Source organism: Toxorhynchites rutilus, chromosome 3, assembly GCF_029784135.1.
Source record: "Toxorhynchites rutilus septentrionalis strain SRP chromosome 3, ASM2978413v1, whole genome shotgun sequence".
Taxonomy (NCBI): Eukaryota; Metazoa; Arthropoda; class Insecta; order Diptera; family Culicidae; genus Toxorhynchites; species Toxorhynchites rutilus.
In genome coordinates this window covers 161,591,302-161,607,851 of record NC_073746.1, presented here as the reverse complement: position 1 = coordinate 161,607,851, position 16,550 = coordinate 161,591,302, and the positions used below count along the sequence as shown (strand labels likewise).

Below are 16,550 nucleotides of genomic sequence, written 5' to 3'. Positions count from 1 at the left end.
CGCGTATTCTAGAGCTTGCCACTCGAGAGTACATTCAAGGCGTGTTATTCGGCATAGAAATCTCAACCAAGTGCTACTAATAAAAAATGACGCAAGTAATGCTACGTTGAGAAGGCAAAAGTTCCATTGGAACGTCCTAGAAGAAGAAGATCTTTTCGAAGATGACTTTGATTATGTCACAGCCATTAACACTTTCGCGTACAACGTCGAATGAAACTAGTGGCGATTACACTGTGCCAGAACGTACACCATCGAATCTCACTCGTTGTGAAATGATTGCATAACTCCAGGTGCATGGTGTTTGTGTGAAATCAAAGCAAGACTCGAAACTTGTCTCATTCCCGGCACAATTCAGGCACGTCCGCACAGCATAGTAAGGGAACGACTCGTTGTGTTCTTGTTTGATCCATGCTGTTAGAAATTAAATAATATGGCAAGGGGTTAAGATGGCCCTACATTGTTTGCTCGGAGGTAAAACATATGGTTTGAAATTTGTACACACATTATTTGTTATCAACAGTGGTGAACAATGTCAAACATTCATTGTCAAAAAAATCGACTGAAATACTTAAGGTAACCTAACCATGTACCTACAGGATTGTAGAACAGGTCGAAAAAATATTTTAGGAATCCAATAACTGAATATTTGATTGTCGTGTTTTGTGTCGAATATATTCGATCAGTACACGTTTTTCAAATTTTATCTGCCAAAAAATATTATTAATATTTGGCTTCGGTCGAACAGTATGTATGAGCACTCTAACGTAACAAATTCATCGCAAACTTTTCCTCGGTGCTTCTTATCCATATTAACAACTGTCAAATTCGAATATATTTCTGTTTCAATTCAAAACAAAAATGAATAGTTGTCACATAAAAAGAATTCACCTGATTCTGATTTCTCCAATTCCCCTTCAACATCAACTTTCCCGCCTATGAATCAAATTCAATTATGAAATCGCTTGAAACCTTGAATTTCAAAAATAAAAAAGCACATCTCCATGCGGAGTATCATTTGATTTCCTATTTTTGTTTACATTTTCTACTTTCGGCCGACGATCATCAGCATTAATATGAAAAATAATTGAATATTCAAATCAACTTATCGAGTTAGCTACTCAGGATACAATCGAAGACTGTTATTTGATAGAGAAATTTCAATCAAGTACTAATAAAAAATACTCATGTAATACTATATCAATATACTCTGAGATTATTAGTGTCATTGAAGCAGAAGTAAAAAGTTATCAAAGGGGGGAATGGAATGGTTCTTAAACCGTAGATCGAACGATGAAAAGAACGCCACTACGCACAAATCAGCTGATATCCAGGAATGACGTGAGGAAACAATAGAATATGTAAAACCACATTTTATGACTCAATTCGTACAACGTTTTGTATTTTCGAAATTCAACTACCTATTCTATAACGCGATTACCGGACCATTAACAGACAACAAATCCTTCTTAGTAGTGGCTAGAGTAGTACGCAGGCTGGGCAATAACTTTCTGGACCGGCTGGGCAATAATCTTGGTCACTGGCTGGGCAACCTTGATGCCGGAGGGTTCACGACGGACTACGGCGTTGAATCCGTTGTGATCGTCAGCGGTGTAATCGACGATGCGGTGGTGGCCATCGGCATCGAGCAGACTGTATTGTCCATGAACCCGATCTCCGTGGCGAGTTTCTTGCTGGCTCTTGATGTCACCGGTGTGGGTATCGTGGACGGAGTACGAGAATTCGTAGTTGGCTGGGGCCTCTACCTCTAGCTGTTTAACGTATGTGGGTTGGGCAATAGTTTTCACAAGGGTTGGCTGAGCGATAGTTTTCACGTAAGTTGGTTGCGCAACCAGAGTTGGTTGAGAAAGGGTCTTCAGGAGGGGTTGTTGGTGGTAAACTGGTGATGCAGCATGGAAAGCCTGCTGGTAGTGCAGAGGCTGAGCTGGCAGCAGTCCAGCGCTGGCTACAGCCAATAGCGCAAACAGTGGGATGAACTAGAACAGAAACAGGACATATTTTAAAAGTTTTCAAATATTCTACTAAATTCAAAACTTACTTTGAATGCCATTTTTAAGAGCTGTTCTGTCGGACTATTTCACAACTTGAGGCCTGAACGAGTGACACTGTTTTGACATCTCACCTCACTTTATATACCGAAATTGAATCGATCCATGTTTCCTTGAGAACAAAATCTGTTTCTGCAGCTAAAGTCCTTTTGGAGCGACATCACGGCGGATGCTATTGAGAAGTCTCCACCTTGCGTGCCACTTCACATGATCAACTCGGGTTATTTCTTGCAGATAGTTTTTTTCTGCCGAAACAATAAAAAAAAACAGAGCATAAAAAACAACCGAAAGCAGAATTAGTACGAGACGCAGTTTTGAAGGTTAATGTACGAATTTAATCGTTATTTGTGTGGCAGTAGGGCGCATTTTGGTGCCGAACGACAACGCGTGAGCAAGGAATGTGAAAGGGAATAAGATCAGTTCGCGATCGATACTGGCACGGTGCGGGCTTTCGCAGAATGTGGGTTATTCAAGTTTTTAGTTGTTCCGTGCATTCTTCATTAGCGGTGGTGATTGTTCCAGAACCAATTGCAGTTGAAGACTTAAAAAAGTTTTGAATCCGAGTAATCCTAGTCGAATTTGATATATTTTTAAGGCTGTGAATTCTTAAAAGTTCAAAATAAACTGTATAATGGTGACTTAATAAGACAGCAGTATTTTGACAAAACTTTTTGACGTTGAAGAATATGGTGTATTCAATAGATTAATAATTAGTTAGCTATAACATCATTACAGTGAAAATGAAGTAATAAATTCATGTTGCGTAATATGTTACAAGATTCAATGATAACTGTGGATATCCTTTAATCGAAATGTGTACAGATGAACTATTTTTTCAAAAAGAATGCCACACGGGATCAATTGTGATTTGAAAACAATAAAAGTATAACATATTTTACATACATAAATCCCAGAGTGCAGGTGCGCCTATCATTCACAGGGTTAATGGAGTCGTTAAATATCCGGGTGAAAAAATATAGCGTGGCTAACACTCAATGCTCTAGGCATTGTTTGTTGATCTTTTTGGTGACTACGAACTTGAGTTAGAGGAAGCGGACTGGATGGCCTTAGAGTTTGTGGTCACCCACATTTCAGCTTCCCGTCTTCAGAGTTCGAGTTCGAGTTCGACTGCTCAGGAATTCGTTTCTCAGTGCATATATGTTACATTAGAGCATCCAATTGTGTCATATTGTTTCAATTTATTTAATTATACCGATTATAAGAGTGTATTGACTTTTTCTATATGACATACACATTTAATAAATCTAAAAATAAAATGTCTGTTTGTTTAGCGGTTTGATAAAAATATTCTCATAATAGTTTCATTTATTTTATATATCTTTTTCGGTATTTTCTTGTAATGATTCATAACTGGAATATTCGATCAACCCACTTTTCCTTTTCGTGATGAAGTCTGATTCTTCGACTTTGTGAAATGTTCTTATAACGAATTCATATTCGGTTACCGTTAGTTCAATGCCGAAAGTCATGGAGGTCGTACAGAATCAGTTGAGGTATAATGAAATTTTCTATGTAATTGCAATTAAAAATCACAGTGAGATTTAGATATTATTATTTATTTTCTGCACCGTTTTCCATCATTGAAATAATTTAGCAAACATTTTTGTAACTGGGCATACAACATAAATTTCGTGTACAATGACTTTCGTCGGTTGGGAACCTCTAATTTTTTTTAATCGTTTATTTTTACAGGTTCAGTTACATAAGTTTAAAGGAGCCAGACTCCTCACTGTATTGTTACATGTATACATAAACATTTTTCCTTAATTCTAATGTTAATGATGTAGAAAACCGATTACTCGCGGTCTACTAGAGTTTAGAAGGGTGACATATTTTCTTCAGGAAAAGGAAGGGATAAAAGGATATGTTGACAATGTTCACTCTCACATTCACACTCACATTCATTATACTCAATTCTTAAGCATACTTAGTGTGGAAACACACTAGACGGCTCTCCCGCGCGATTTTCACAATGACAAGTCGCAGCAGGAGCTTGATGTAAAACACATTCAGCGGACTTCGACGGTTTCACTATCTGCCATTATTATATGTTTATAGACGGATGCAAGACGGGTCTATGGTACAAGGTACAACTGTTTGGACAGCAAGTGGATTAGAGGGGCGGTATACAATGACAGAATGATGGGAAACGGAAGAGGGGATGTTTACCTGAGCGAGAGGGAGAGAGAACTTGATCACAAACGTCTGAAATATTGCATAGTTGTTCGATACAACATTATAAGATCTTCGGGATGAGCTCCCCACCAGGTGCCGGTAATTGTACGGAGATAGTTTATTCTTTGTTGACATTTTTTACTCAGATAGCTAATATGGGCCCCCCAAGTACATTTGGAGTCGAACCATACCCCAAGATACTTGAATGACATAGCATGAGTGATCGGTTTACCCAAAAGTTGAAGCTTTGGTTTTGCTGGTCTATGCTTCCTAGAAAAAACCACCATCTCTGTTTTCTCCGTGGAGAATTCGATCCCTAGCCCAATGGCCCAGGTTGAAAAATTGTTCAAAGTATCTTGTAAGGATTCTTGCAGGTCAAATTCTTTTGATCATACGACAGACACCACTCCATCATCTGCAAGTTGTCTTAAGCTGCAATTTTGTGTAAGGCAATTGTCAATATCGCTCACATAGAAGTTGTACAAAAGGGGGCTTAAACAGGAGCCCTGAGGGAGGCCCATGTAAGAGACCCGACTCACTGCCGAATCTCCGTGAGAAAAATTCAAACGTTTCTCACAAAGCAAGTTATATAACATGTTCGCTTAGTAAAAAATCGCGAATGTTCGAAATAATTCATATCAAAATCAATTTTGGGTCGAACGAAGTGTACCGGGTCAGCTAGTATTGGAATAATTTCAATATACTGGATTCTTTCTTTATGTCATTTTTTTTCGTGATTTTGTACACGATTACGCGATTCTCTCGAAATTACGCTATTTGCCTATGTGTCACGTGACTAAATTCGGTTGCTCAATTATATTTAGAGTGACAAGCTTGAGAACACATGTGTACCAGTACTAGCCGAAAGAACTTTCTTTGTAGAAAAAAACCCCGACCAGAACGGGAATCAAATTCAAAGCCCTCATGACGATAGGTGTGTTGCTAACAATTCGGTCATGGAAATCACGTGTCAAAAAGTCTCACGCCCCTCAAAAATTTAGGGAATGACCTAAAAAACAAAAATTTGGTGGCACTAACGTTCCTAGGGGAAATTTGCCGTCTCAAAATAGTATTACTAGCATCATATTATTAGTACTTAAAGGGTGTGTCACATCAAATTGCATCACGGAAAAAAACGCTGTAGAAATTTAATTTTTAGGAATTATATCTTCATCTTTCGCTTATAATCAGATAAGAGTGTATAGATCACGTTGGCCATGCTTCACTGTCGATTTTTCGTAAATTTGGAAAAATGTCGTCGAACGAAAAAGAGCGTCGTGAATCAATCCTGCGCACTCATTTCGAGAATCCGGAGTTGTCACATCGGGACATCGGTAAGATGCTGGGAATCGTCCAATCCACGGTCAGCAGAGTACTAAAACGATACTTCGAGAACCTAACCATCGACCGGAAGGTGAAGAACGGCAAAAATGGATGCTCCGTCAGTGAAAAAGATCACAAGCGCGTAGTTAAGCAGTTTAGACGTGATCCGAGAAGTTCGGTCCGGGATGTCGCCAATAAGCTGAATTTGTCAAGTTCATTCGTCCAGCGGACCAAGCAGCGGGAGGGCCTGCGTACATACAAGGTTCAGAAGGCTCCTAACCGCGACGAAAGGCAAAACATGGTGGGGAAGACGCGAGCCCGTAAGCTGTACACCGAAATGCTGACGAAGCCGCATTACCTGGTAATGGACGACGAAACCTACGTCAAATCGGACTTTCGTCAGCTGCCGGGCCTGTTGTTCTTCTCCGCAGAGGATAAATTCAGCGTTCCGGAGGAGATTCGCAAGCAGAAACTATCCAAGTTTGCCAAAAAGTACATGGTGTGGCAAGCGATCTGCTCATGCGGAAAGCGGAGCGCCCCCTTCGTGATGACCGGCACGGTAAACGGGCAGGTTTACCTTAAGGAGTGCCTACAGAAGCGCTTACTACCACTATTGAAGCAGCACGAGGGCCCGACCATCTTCTGGCCGGATCTCGCTTCGTGCCACTATTTAAAGGACGTGTTGGAGTGGTACGAAGCCAACGGGGTCACCTTCGTGCCAAAGGAAATGAACCCGCCCAACGCGCCGGAGCTTCGCCCAATAGAGAAATATTGGGCGATTATGAAGCAGGCCCTCCGGAGGAACTCAAAAGTTGTCAAATCGGAGGCGGACTTCAAGAGAAAATGGATTTCTGTTAAAAAAAAACTACAACCTGACGTTGTACAGAACCTTATGGACGGGGTAAAGAGGAAGGTGCGAGCATACGGGCTTGGGCTCGAAGTATGAATAAAAAGAAAATGCCAAAAGTTGTTTAATAGTTTTTATTTTACTGTCTAAAATTTTCAAAAGGATCGGTCTACTGGGCGAATTTCTACAGCGTTTTTTCCGTGATGCAATTTGATGTGACACACCCTTTAGTTCAGGTTTCTCTGCCAATTAACACGCCTTGTATGTATACTGAGTGGTAGGTTCTAGAATACGCGTGACTACAGTGCAAGTCGGAGGAAACTTTCTTGACGAAAAATTTTCAAGCTAGAAGGGAATCGAACCCGGGCCCCCGGCAAGATAGGGATCAGCATACAAGGAGGTTTAATGAATGAAAATAAATTCGTAATTCTTGGGAAGAACTATTGGGTTTGATTTGTTCATAATAACATTTATTTTGTACTTTTATCCTACTCATGATGGGATCACGATTTATTTACTCATAACTTATCCTAGAACGATTGGCGGCTGTTTGGCTTTTCAGTAGTGTGAAAGTCCAGCAGTTTTGATCACAGTGGCGGGAGCATGCTCGTGGTAGTGAGCCGGGGCGGCCGAAATGTAGGTTGGTTGAGCAATCACTTTAGTCACTGGCTGCGGGATTTTGATGTCCGTTGGTTCACGGTGAACCACGGCATTGAATCCATTGTGATCGTCAGCGGTGTACTCAACGGTGCGTTTGTGTCCATCCGAGTCGATCAAGCTGTACTGTCCATGGACCTGATCTCCATGGCGACTTTCCTGCTGGCTCTTGATATCTCCGGTGTGTTCATCATGAATACCGTAAGAGAATTCGTACTGAGCGTCATGATCGTCCTCCAGTTCGACGTGTTTCACCAGAGTTGGTTGAGCAATGGTTTTGACGAGGGTTGGTTGAGCAATAGTCTTCAGGAGGGTTGGCTGAGCCTGATGGTAAGTAGCGATTTGTGCGGGTTGATGATAGGAAGTGTGTAGTTCTTGCAATGGGACTACACCGGCACTGGCGACGGCGAGAACTGCAAACAGCACCACGATCTGTAACCATAAACACGCACACACACTTTTTTATTAGTAAACCACAGATTGTGAAACATAACTTTACTACTTACTTTGAAAGCCATTTTCGGACGAATGTTTTATGATGCGATGAGTGCAAGTAACTGATGACTTTCCATTCGCCGCGGTCGTTTATATACTTATGCCGCATGATGAACGATATTCGGGCCCTCCTCTACGTCATTGTTGATGGTAATCCTTAAAAGAGGCGAATGTGTCTCACCCATCTCTTTGTCTGTACCCAAAATTGTGGCGTTTTTTTTGTCCCGTTTCCTGTACACCGGCCGCCGTGAGAACAGCAGACAGAGCGGGCCGGCCGCTCGATGGTGCGAACCGGTTTAATGCAAATGGGTAGGTCTGAAAGGTATCCATAAATTGAACCGTGCATCGAAATATAGCGGAGAGTGCTGCTGCTCGATTCATATGGCAGTTTTATTACTATTTTTCAAGATACAAGTTCAGACGTTACGTAACCGAGCACGCAGCATAAACCGCCCCGGGGGAATCGTCCGGCATGAGGTGAGTCTTTTATTAGCTCACCGTGGGGAAAAGAAACTTTAAACCTTTTTTCTGCAATTCCCGACTCGGATGTTGGCTGAGAATATGAACAATATTTGTTATTTCAGACTTTTCTTTGATACTTCAGCTAGATGATAATTGAATCGTTTGTTTAAGAAACCCCATAAGTTCATTTGATGCACTTGCGAGAAAACGACCAAAAACTGTTTTTCTCAAAATTTTGACCTGGTCCTCTCATTTGTTGGTATCAGGTTCAGTTATTACACCCAAAGCATATAATGTAAAACCACTTTTTCATCAATATTACAGTTTAGGCTTAAAATATAACGTTTTGAAGTTGATCGACTTAAGGGGTTTCTCATAAAAACGAGAAATCAGTTGTAAATTTAGCGGTTTTGAAGTAATTCAATTCAATTTTATGTACTTTTAATGTTCATAAAACTCAAGGGGATTCGTAGAACTAACTTTTTCTGGAATTTTGATAGTAAATGTAGGTACCCTCAAGGACTCAAAATCTACAAAAAAAGTCAATTTTGATAAAAGTGGCATTTATGGGGTTTGTACAATACTTACCTAAAAACCTGAAATGAAATACAAATAGATATAGACGTGAACAAAGTTGGATTACGAAATCGAACGGAAACTGTTAAGTAATTTTTAAGTCGCGAAAGAAAGATTTCGAAGATTTTGTGGAGTGTTACAAGTCGGTCAAGGCAAATTCACGTTCGGTGAAAGTGAGAAAAGAAGGTGCCGCAATTGACAAATTTACGTTGGATTTACAACCAGATGGCGCAGCGAGTAAAATGAGGATGTTTTGTTTTTTTGGTATGAAATTCGTTCAAATTTTCTAGAAAAATCAGAATTTATCTTCAAATTTCCCGGTTTCATGTATTCTTTCTATGCTGAAAAGGTTAGAAAATCATCATTTTACAATGTGCTATGTACATTACGAGGGATAGCTTGTTATAAGTATTGTAACCTTAATTTTTTTCAACTAAGTAAACGATGAATAGGGTGTTTTGCGCTTAAAATACTGCAAATCCTTCTCGTATCGGCCCATACATAATCAATGATATCAGCCAATTTGATATGATATCGATTTCATCGCAATTATCCATAGTATCAATAACCGGTATGCATTGTCAAACTTAAAATTTACGAAGATTATCTATGACATTGGTCAAATCGCGTGTTGAAACTATCGTAAATATACAAAAATCCAACTTTCTTACCATATACTGACGACATTTAGTGGCTGAAATGAATCTGAACAGAAATAAAATGAATAAGCACCACAGAATCTTGCTTTTCAGTGCGTAAAATAAACAAACACCCTCACTTTTGTGGTTCTGAGCTCTAATGTAGATGTCGCATGAGCTGATTCAGCTTTGCGTAAATTCGTCAATTGGCGATCTAACGTACAAATCTACACCTAGGCGGCGCTGCGGTGAAAGTGATGATGGTTTTAAATTTTGCTATGTGAGCTTATGGAAGGTTTGTAGTTCTTTCCATAAATTACAATGTTATAATCATAAAAGATTATTTGATTGCGATGAGTTTTTAAGAAATTTAATTCTGCGCATTTTTATATATAACATGTTATTTTATTATCTCTTTCAGTAGTGAAAATTGTATAAATATTGATAATGGTTGAATCAAAGACGGAAATTCGAGAGCACCATCAAAAACAAGTAGAAAAATGCATGGTTCTTGCATGTAAGAACTACCTTGGAAAGTCCGGAAGTGAAACATACGTGATTCCAATTTTAGGTTACCTTGTCATTATTTTCTTAGTTCAAAAACAGAATTCAGATGTCTCACCGATCGTTTACGTTTTGCGTTAGATCGCCAATTGGCCAATTGGATCTGTACGTTAGATCGCCAATTAACAAATCAGAACTGCGGCAATCAGTGCTTAAACATAATTTGGTCCTTCGAGCCGGATAATATCCGCGGAAAAAGAGTGTGTGAACATTGTAAACATTGTGTTTATAAACAATCGGATCACGAGATCATTTTGATCAAAAAGTGGTTACTAAAAGTGCACAGAAAATCACCACCGGTAGTGCCCCGTGTGAATATAGCCATCGTGAAAGAATATTCCCTCCGAAAATCCGCCATCGAGAAAAGAAATTCGCCATCGTAAGTATAGCTTTGTGTAGTGAACAAACGGCAACAAGCGACAGAATCATTCACAGCGCCAGCTGTTTTGTTCGTTGTTTATTTTGATCGGTGTGAAGTGAAGACGGTGTGCCCGATAAGCGATAAATTCGAAGAAAATATTTCGGACAAAGTTTTCGCAAAAAGGTTCGAGATTTGTTTGTTTTTGTTTTTTATCCCATCCGTTTATTAGGCTCATTTAGCAATTCAGCTGTCACAGAGCCAAATTTATTCGTATACATTTTTATGTTAAGATAACTATTGTTGTATATTATTTAGGCTTAAGATTCCTATCCATCGATAAACATTTGTTTTTTTATGTATAACACAGTAGCTGTTTAGGCCTAAGAATATTCCAATTCTATCGATACACAACACATGCCGCCTTTTTTGGCGTTAGAATATTCCTATTGTTCGAATGTTCACAGTTGGACTGTTCACAACGGGACTGCTGATATGAGGCTTCCATTGCTGTGTTAGAATTAGCACCAATTACCGATGCAGCAGATCGTAATGTGAGCGGTAAGGGACTGGGATTACCGATACATGATGATTGTTGCGTGGACGTAGTAGCTAGAATAACACACAAAGATGGTCAGTTGAGAGGCCCTGAGTTATTAGCTCATGATCGTTCGCTTAGTAGCGGACATGCAACCAATTAGGCTACGAAGACCCCCGAGATTTGTTTGAATGTGGAGAGTGATTCTTGGAGGTTGAATTAGTGCGCGAACCGGGAGTGACACTACCGAAATAAAAAAAAAAATGGCGGAGAGAAATGGTGCAAAAAAGAAGTTGGCCTTAGCCACCGAAGCGGAAGAAAATAGTAATGCAATAAGTGAGCTGGAGCGTACCAAGGACAACATCGTCGATTCCTTGGGTTTGCTGGAGTATTACGTGCACCTTGGTGGACAGCTTTGAACAAAAAATTTACGTTCTCAAGAGTATGGGAGTTTCTATTTTTTCGACAAAGCAACAAATTAACATTTAAAGAATTGTTTTTTAGTTTTTTTGGCATTCGATTTGCGGAGCGATCAGTACTTGTTGCATTATTTATCATCACATTCGAAGGTGAAATTTTTCATTCAAACAAAAATATCTCAGTATTGAAATGTCTTACTAGAACGTACTAGAGATCAAATGAAGACTGGTTGATAAGGTTAATTTGATCTGCTCTTGACTTAGTTCGAAAAAATGTGTTGGCCCACAAAATCTTTGAACAGAATGAAATCGATTTTTTATTTCTTCCCGATGTTTTGTCCACTACAACTACACATCCCAAAACAAAAATATTTTCGCAAAATATTTCAAAACATTGAAAGTTTAAGCTTTAAATGAATGTACATTCTTCATGCGTTGATATTTCACGAAGTTACAGCATAGCAAAAATCACTTAAAAATTTCAATTTCGCACTCTGTTCCTCTTATTTTTTGTCGAGTGTATGTGCAGTATTCCTTTCATCTCGGGTGAGTGCACCTTCGCAGATGCTGTGACCAGGTTAATCTATTTGCTATTTTTTGTTTTCTTCGGCATCTTTCTTATGCAGTGTTGCAGTTTTATCGCGCCCGCATTGATACACGTCACGCGAGAATATAAAAGTTCACCCAAAACCGTAGTGTGGGGATAGCTCGAGTAAATTTAAAGCTTCAAGTTCCATTACGTTATGTTATTGGAGTTTCTTTTGTGAAACGCAGGGATGAGAGTCATAAAAAAATCATAAGAAATCGGTATGGGAATAGCTTTAATCCTGATGGGGGAGATGCATGAACGGCTTCTCGCAGTATGTGAAGCACTACCTCAAATATCGTAACACCTGGAGATCACCATAACTAACGGAAACACTCATTCGCAACTGGGAGTAATTATAATTCGGTAATCGGTAAGAACAGTCGCTAGAGGCGAATTAACTTCAAAGTTAAAGAATGAAAGAAAGAAAAGTAAGAACAGTTACGCTGTTTAAATATTTCTGACATTCTTCAATGGTTTATCTCAAAATGGATATGTTTGATCGATAGGGGAACGTGGATCGAAGAAATGTAATTGACGCCCTTTTTCACGAAGCGAAAAAAAACGAATGACATACTACGATGTGAATTCAGCCCCAAAGCAATTCAATATAACGCCCCCATACGGTTCTTTTCATGCCGTAGCAAAAATTACACTCTTCTTTGGGAACGAATAAAAAGCCTCACCGATGACCAAGGCTGTGAGGCTTTAATTGCTGCTGTTCAAAAGGCGTTGGTTCATCCCCTCTCTCTTTCACACGCACTCTATTTGTGAATGGATGTTCGGAGTGTTTCTTCGTCGTCTGGGAATAAAACAATATTCGGTTTGATTTCGTGTTCAATGAACTACTACTTTGACATGCATATTAAACTACATTAGAGCGTTGAAGAGTACTTGCGTTTGCTGGGGTTATACATACTAGTGACAGTTTTAGGCGGGATTAGCTTTTGTACTGGTAACTGACAACGGGATCCTGGAATCGTACCTCTGACTGGGGCAATGAATCGCGACCTCGTCGGACTTCGTTGTTGGGTTGTGGACCATCACGAGTCCCACGGTTATCAGTATCCTCCCGACTGTTGCCACCATTCGGTGCGGAACTGGTGTCAGTATCAGTATTTTTATCACCTTCGTCGCTTTTATCACTTTTTTCACGATCATCGCGGTTCTCGCTGCTGTTGCGATCATCTATGCGAGTTTTTGGTTCATTTCGGTTATCGTGGTTACGATTAGATAGGTTTTCCACGCGTGCTGCTGAAGTGTAAACGGGTGCAATCACAGTATCAATAGTATAGAGTGGAGTTATTGGTGCGGGGACGAGATGTAAGACCGGCGTTAGTCTCGATGTGATGGCTGGCTCACGGCGATGCTCAGAGTTGAATCCGTTGCGGTCATCCGCCCGATAGTTGACAATTTGTCGTATTCCGTTCGCGTCAACCCACGAGAATTGTCCTCTTACTTTGCCATTTCGACTCGATTCTTCTTGACTTTTGAAATCACCAGTTGTTGGATCCGATACGGAATAGGCAAATTCGTATCCTACTGGTTCAACTTTTCTTTGGTCACTTGTGTCGATGATATATCGCTGCTGAAGATCTTCAATCTGTTGCTGAATCTGCTCTCGAATATTCTGACTCGTGGATTCGTTCTGAGAATCATTAACACTCTCTGCTCCAGCAGTAGCTACAAGCAGTAAGAGGAACTGGTGGAAAATCGAAAATTTAATCATCAACATGTTGACCAGATAGCGGTTATCAAACCTTAAATGACATGGCTGTCCCCTGGCTCAGTCTTATTACCTAAACTACTTAACGCTGACTAAAACAAGACTGTGATTCAAATGATGCTGCTTGAAGTGCAAAGCTCGTTATTTATACTTAATAATAGATTATTGAGGCGTTCTTCATCCGGAGCATTGAATGGAAATGTGATACTCTCTGCGCGAAGGTCTATGTAAGAAACATTTGTTGTTTCTTGTTTAAACTAAAACGTATCATCCGATACGTGTAGGATAGCATCGGTTTGCACACATAGTTATGCGTTTGAGCGAAGCTCAAGTACAAGCGCATCATGAAGATATAGAATTTTGTTCAACCTTCGCGGTGTAACTTGGGTATCATAATTTTAGTCCAATGTTGAAGATATGATGAATGCGAAACTATGTCAGACGATTGATTTCAGATGTCGGAGCTGTAACGACACTGCTCCGTTCAAGGCTCTTGTTTGAAAAATGTCGTTCGTTGATTGGAAAATTTCAAACCAAAAGTAATGATGTATAGGAACTTAATTGATCTTTAATTCGATTTTTTGTCAATTGTATTATGAGACTTCGTTTAAATCTTCTCCTTCGTTGAAGTCATGTTCCTGGATAACCTCGAGTTGAAACGAGTTCATCAAAGTGGTAATTTGAGTTCAGAAACTGGAAGAAGTAAAACAGAGCTCATTCTTCGTTTCGACGAATGGATTGGAATGGATTTATTTCAGAAGTGGCAAAACATATTGTTATCATATTCAAAGTTAGAATGTATACGAGCATTAGTTGTGTCTACAAATAGTTGTTCAATCACTTATATTTTTAAAAAATCAGAAAAAGTATTTGTTCGTGAAAGATCGTAACATAATAGTGCTAATTGTTATAAAATTGGCAAGCGAATAAACGTAAGTTCGATGCCAGGACAATGTGACAACGGAGTGTGTTGCATCTTCTACCTCTGTTCTATAGGTAGGTTTGATGGTAATTATTTATATTTTGAACTTTTGCAGCACTTTATTATACCGAAATATTCAGAAAAGATCCCATGTAATCTGAGAAAATATTTCAATGATATTCTCACGTATCAATTGCAAAACCTACTCATTGCTTGTAAAGTCTGTTCTGGTTAGTATTTACTTCTTTCTAGTTACTGCAGCGCCTCTTGTTACCGTGTCAAGAAACTAATTTATATATTACAACCATTCCATTATTTATATACAACCATTCCATGTCGAACCGATATAGTGGTTCTCAGATTTTCATCAAAAGTGGTAGTTTTGTTCTTTATCGCAAATCATTAAACCCGTATATTTCATTATTATTATTATTATTTGTTTTATTTCATACAACGTTATATAGTCTAAACGAAGAGTACTTAATTCTAATTTTTCCGTAGCCTTGTGCGAAACTAAGCTGAGTTCTCGTTAAAATCAAATAGATAAAACACGAAATTAAAATGACGCATGATTGCTCGTATTGGTTTATTACCACTGTAGTCCTGTCTCCATCGTGGCAGGCGAAAGAATTCGGAAGGTCCTGAGTGCTGAGTTTATGACCACTAGTGCCAGGGGGTTAGGAGCGTCGAGTTGCTTAGCTGCAAAAACAGCTTTCGCATTCTTCCTCTTTTGTTCTAATGTTTCCAGTCCTAGTAACTGGCATCTGTCCTGGTAGGGCGGCAGATTGACCGGATCGTTCCACGGCAAGTTGCGAAGCGCAAATCTCACAAATTTACGCTGAATGGCCTCTATGCGATCGGTTACGGTACTGTGAAACGGATCCCAGATGATCGAACTCGTCTCAAGAATGGGACGAACCAGACTGACATACAGCGATTTCAGTGTGTAGGGATCTTTGAACTCTTTCGTTACCTTTTCAATAAAACCAAGCTGTCGTCGTACCTTCGAAATTACTTCTGAATGATGGTTTTTGAATGTTAAGCTCGAGTCCAAAGTAATTCCGAGATCGCGCACCGTCTGCACGCGCGTTGAGGGTGTTCCATTGATAGCGTATTCGAATTGCAGGGGGACTTTTTTACGATGGAAGCTGATGATGTTGCACTTTGGAACGCTGAGGGTCATGTTGTTGGCACGGCACTATAATGCAAACTTGTTCAGTAGCTCCTGGAGCCGGCGACAATAATCTTCGTTATCAACGATCACGAAAATTTTTGTGTCGTCAGCGTATATCAGATAGCACCCGTTCTCCAGAAGTAAAGTTGCGTCATTTATGTAGAGCGAGAATAGCAGAGGGCCAAGATTGCCTGAGGCACTCCTGAGAGATTACAGAACCAGTCTGAGGTTGATGATCCAACCTTGACCGCAAGAGCTCTATTACAGAGATACGACTCCAGCCATTGAACAAAATTTTCAGACGAGCCCATTTTACGCAGTTTACGTAGAAGAATTGAGTGGTTAACCCGATCAAAAGCTGCTTTCAAGTTGGTGTAGATTGTGTCCACTTGTTTGCGCTGACCAATATTTCTAAGACAGGTAAACTCAGTAACATTTGAGGTTACACTCCTCCCGGGATAAAAACCATGCTGGTTTGTAGAAGTGTGTCCTTTCATTCTGTTAAACATAAAGTTGGAAACAATTATATCCAGCAATTTTGAACATGCACAAAGAGACGTGATTCCACGCTAGCATCTGACATCCGTTTTGCTTCCCTTTTTGTGGACAGGAAACATGTAAGATGATTACCAGTCAGTCGGGAATTTGGCCAACGACATGGACAAGTTGAATACGCGCAGCAGTGGTTCCATAAGATGGACAGAGCATTTTTTAATAACACATGCAGGTATTCCATTTGGGCCGGGACTATTCGACGATTTTAGTTTCTTTACAGCTTTTACGAATTCTTCAGTTGAGACCTCAAACGTATCCAGCTCAATCACGTCTTATGGAGTGAAGTGGAGTGGGTCTGCGGAATCTTCATTCGCTGGCTCAATTTCAAAAATAGAGCGGAAGAATTCGGCGAAAACTCAGAACTAGTGTTTGCAACTTTTTGATTCAGAGATAAGGAGATTGGAAGTCCAGTCTCCCTTCGTTTTGAATTTAGAAAATTCCAGAATGA

The 16,550-nt window shown here is 39.8% G+C and overlaps 4 protein-coding genes across 6 annotated transcripts in view; 1 reads left to right on the top strand and 3 right to left on the bottom strand.

The window, feature by feature from the left end:
* Positions 1–1,369: 1,369 nt before the first annotated feature.
* Positions 1,370–2,199, bottom strand: LOC129777610 (larval cuticle protein A2B-like). The gene is made up of 2 exons (XM_055783982.1): positions 2,057–2,199; positions 1,370–1,994 (listed from the first exon to the last, which is right to left on the bottom strand). The coding sequence occupies exons 1-2, from the start codon at positions 2,066–2,068 to the stop codon at positions 1,467–1,469; spliced, it is 540 nt and encodes a 179-aa protein (XP_055639957.1). The 5' UTR covers positions 2,069–2,199; the 3' UTR covers positions 1,370–1,466.
* A 4,681-nt stretch (positions 2,200–6,880) lies between these two features.
* Positions 6,881–7,726, bottom strand: LOC129777653 (larval cuticle protein A2B-like). The gene is made up of 2 exons (XM_055784053.1): positions 7,596–7,726; positions 6,881–7,521 (listed from the first exon to the last, which is right to left on the bottom strand). Exons 1-2 carry the CDS (start codon positions 7,605–7,607, stop codon positions 6,991–6,993), a joined length of 543 nt encoding a protein of 180 aa, XP_055640028.1. The 5' UTR covers positions 7,608–7,726; the 3' UTR covers positions 6,881–6,990.
* Positions 7,727–9,968: 2,242 nt separating this feature from the next.
* The window catches only part of LOC129777387 (larval cuticle protein A2B-like), a 165,689-nt gene continuing 159,107 nt past the window's right edge, over positions 9,969–16,550 (top strand). For all 3 annotated transcript variants that reach the window (XM_055783630.1, XM_055783629.1, XM_055783628.1), the window contains exon 1: positions 9,969–10,203. The gene's annotated coding sequence lies outside the window, so the exon portion shown is untranslated. The remainder of the gene's footprint in view (positions 10,204–16,550) is intronic.
* LOC129777384 (uncharacterized) lies at positions 12,550–13,585 on the bottom strand. The gene is made up of 2 exons (XM_055783626.1): positions 13,486–13,585; positions 12,550–13,427 (listed from the first exon to the last, which is right to left on the bottom strand). Exons 1-2 carry the CDS (start codon positions 13,495–13,497, stop codon positions 12,666–12,668), a joined length of 774 nt encoding a protein of 257 aa, XP_055639601.1. The 5' UTR covers positions 13,498–13,585; the 3' UTR covers positions 12,550–12,665.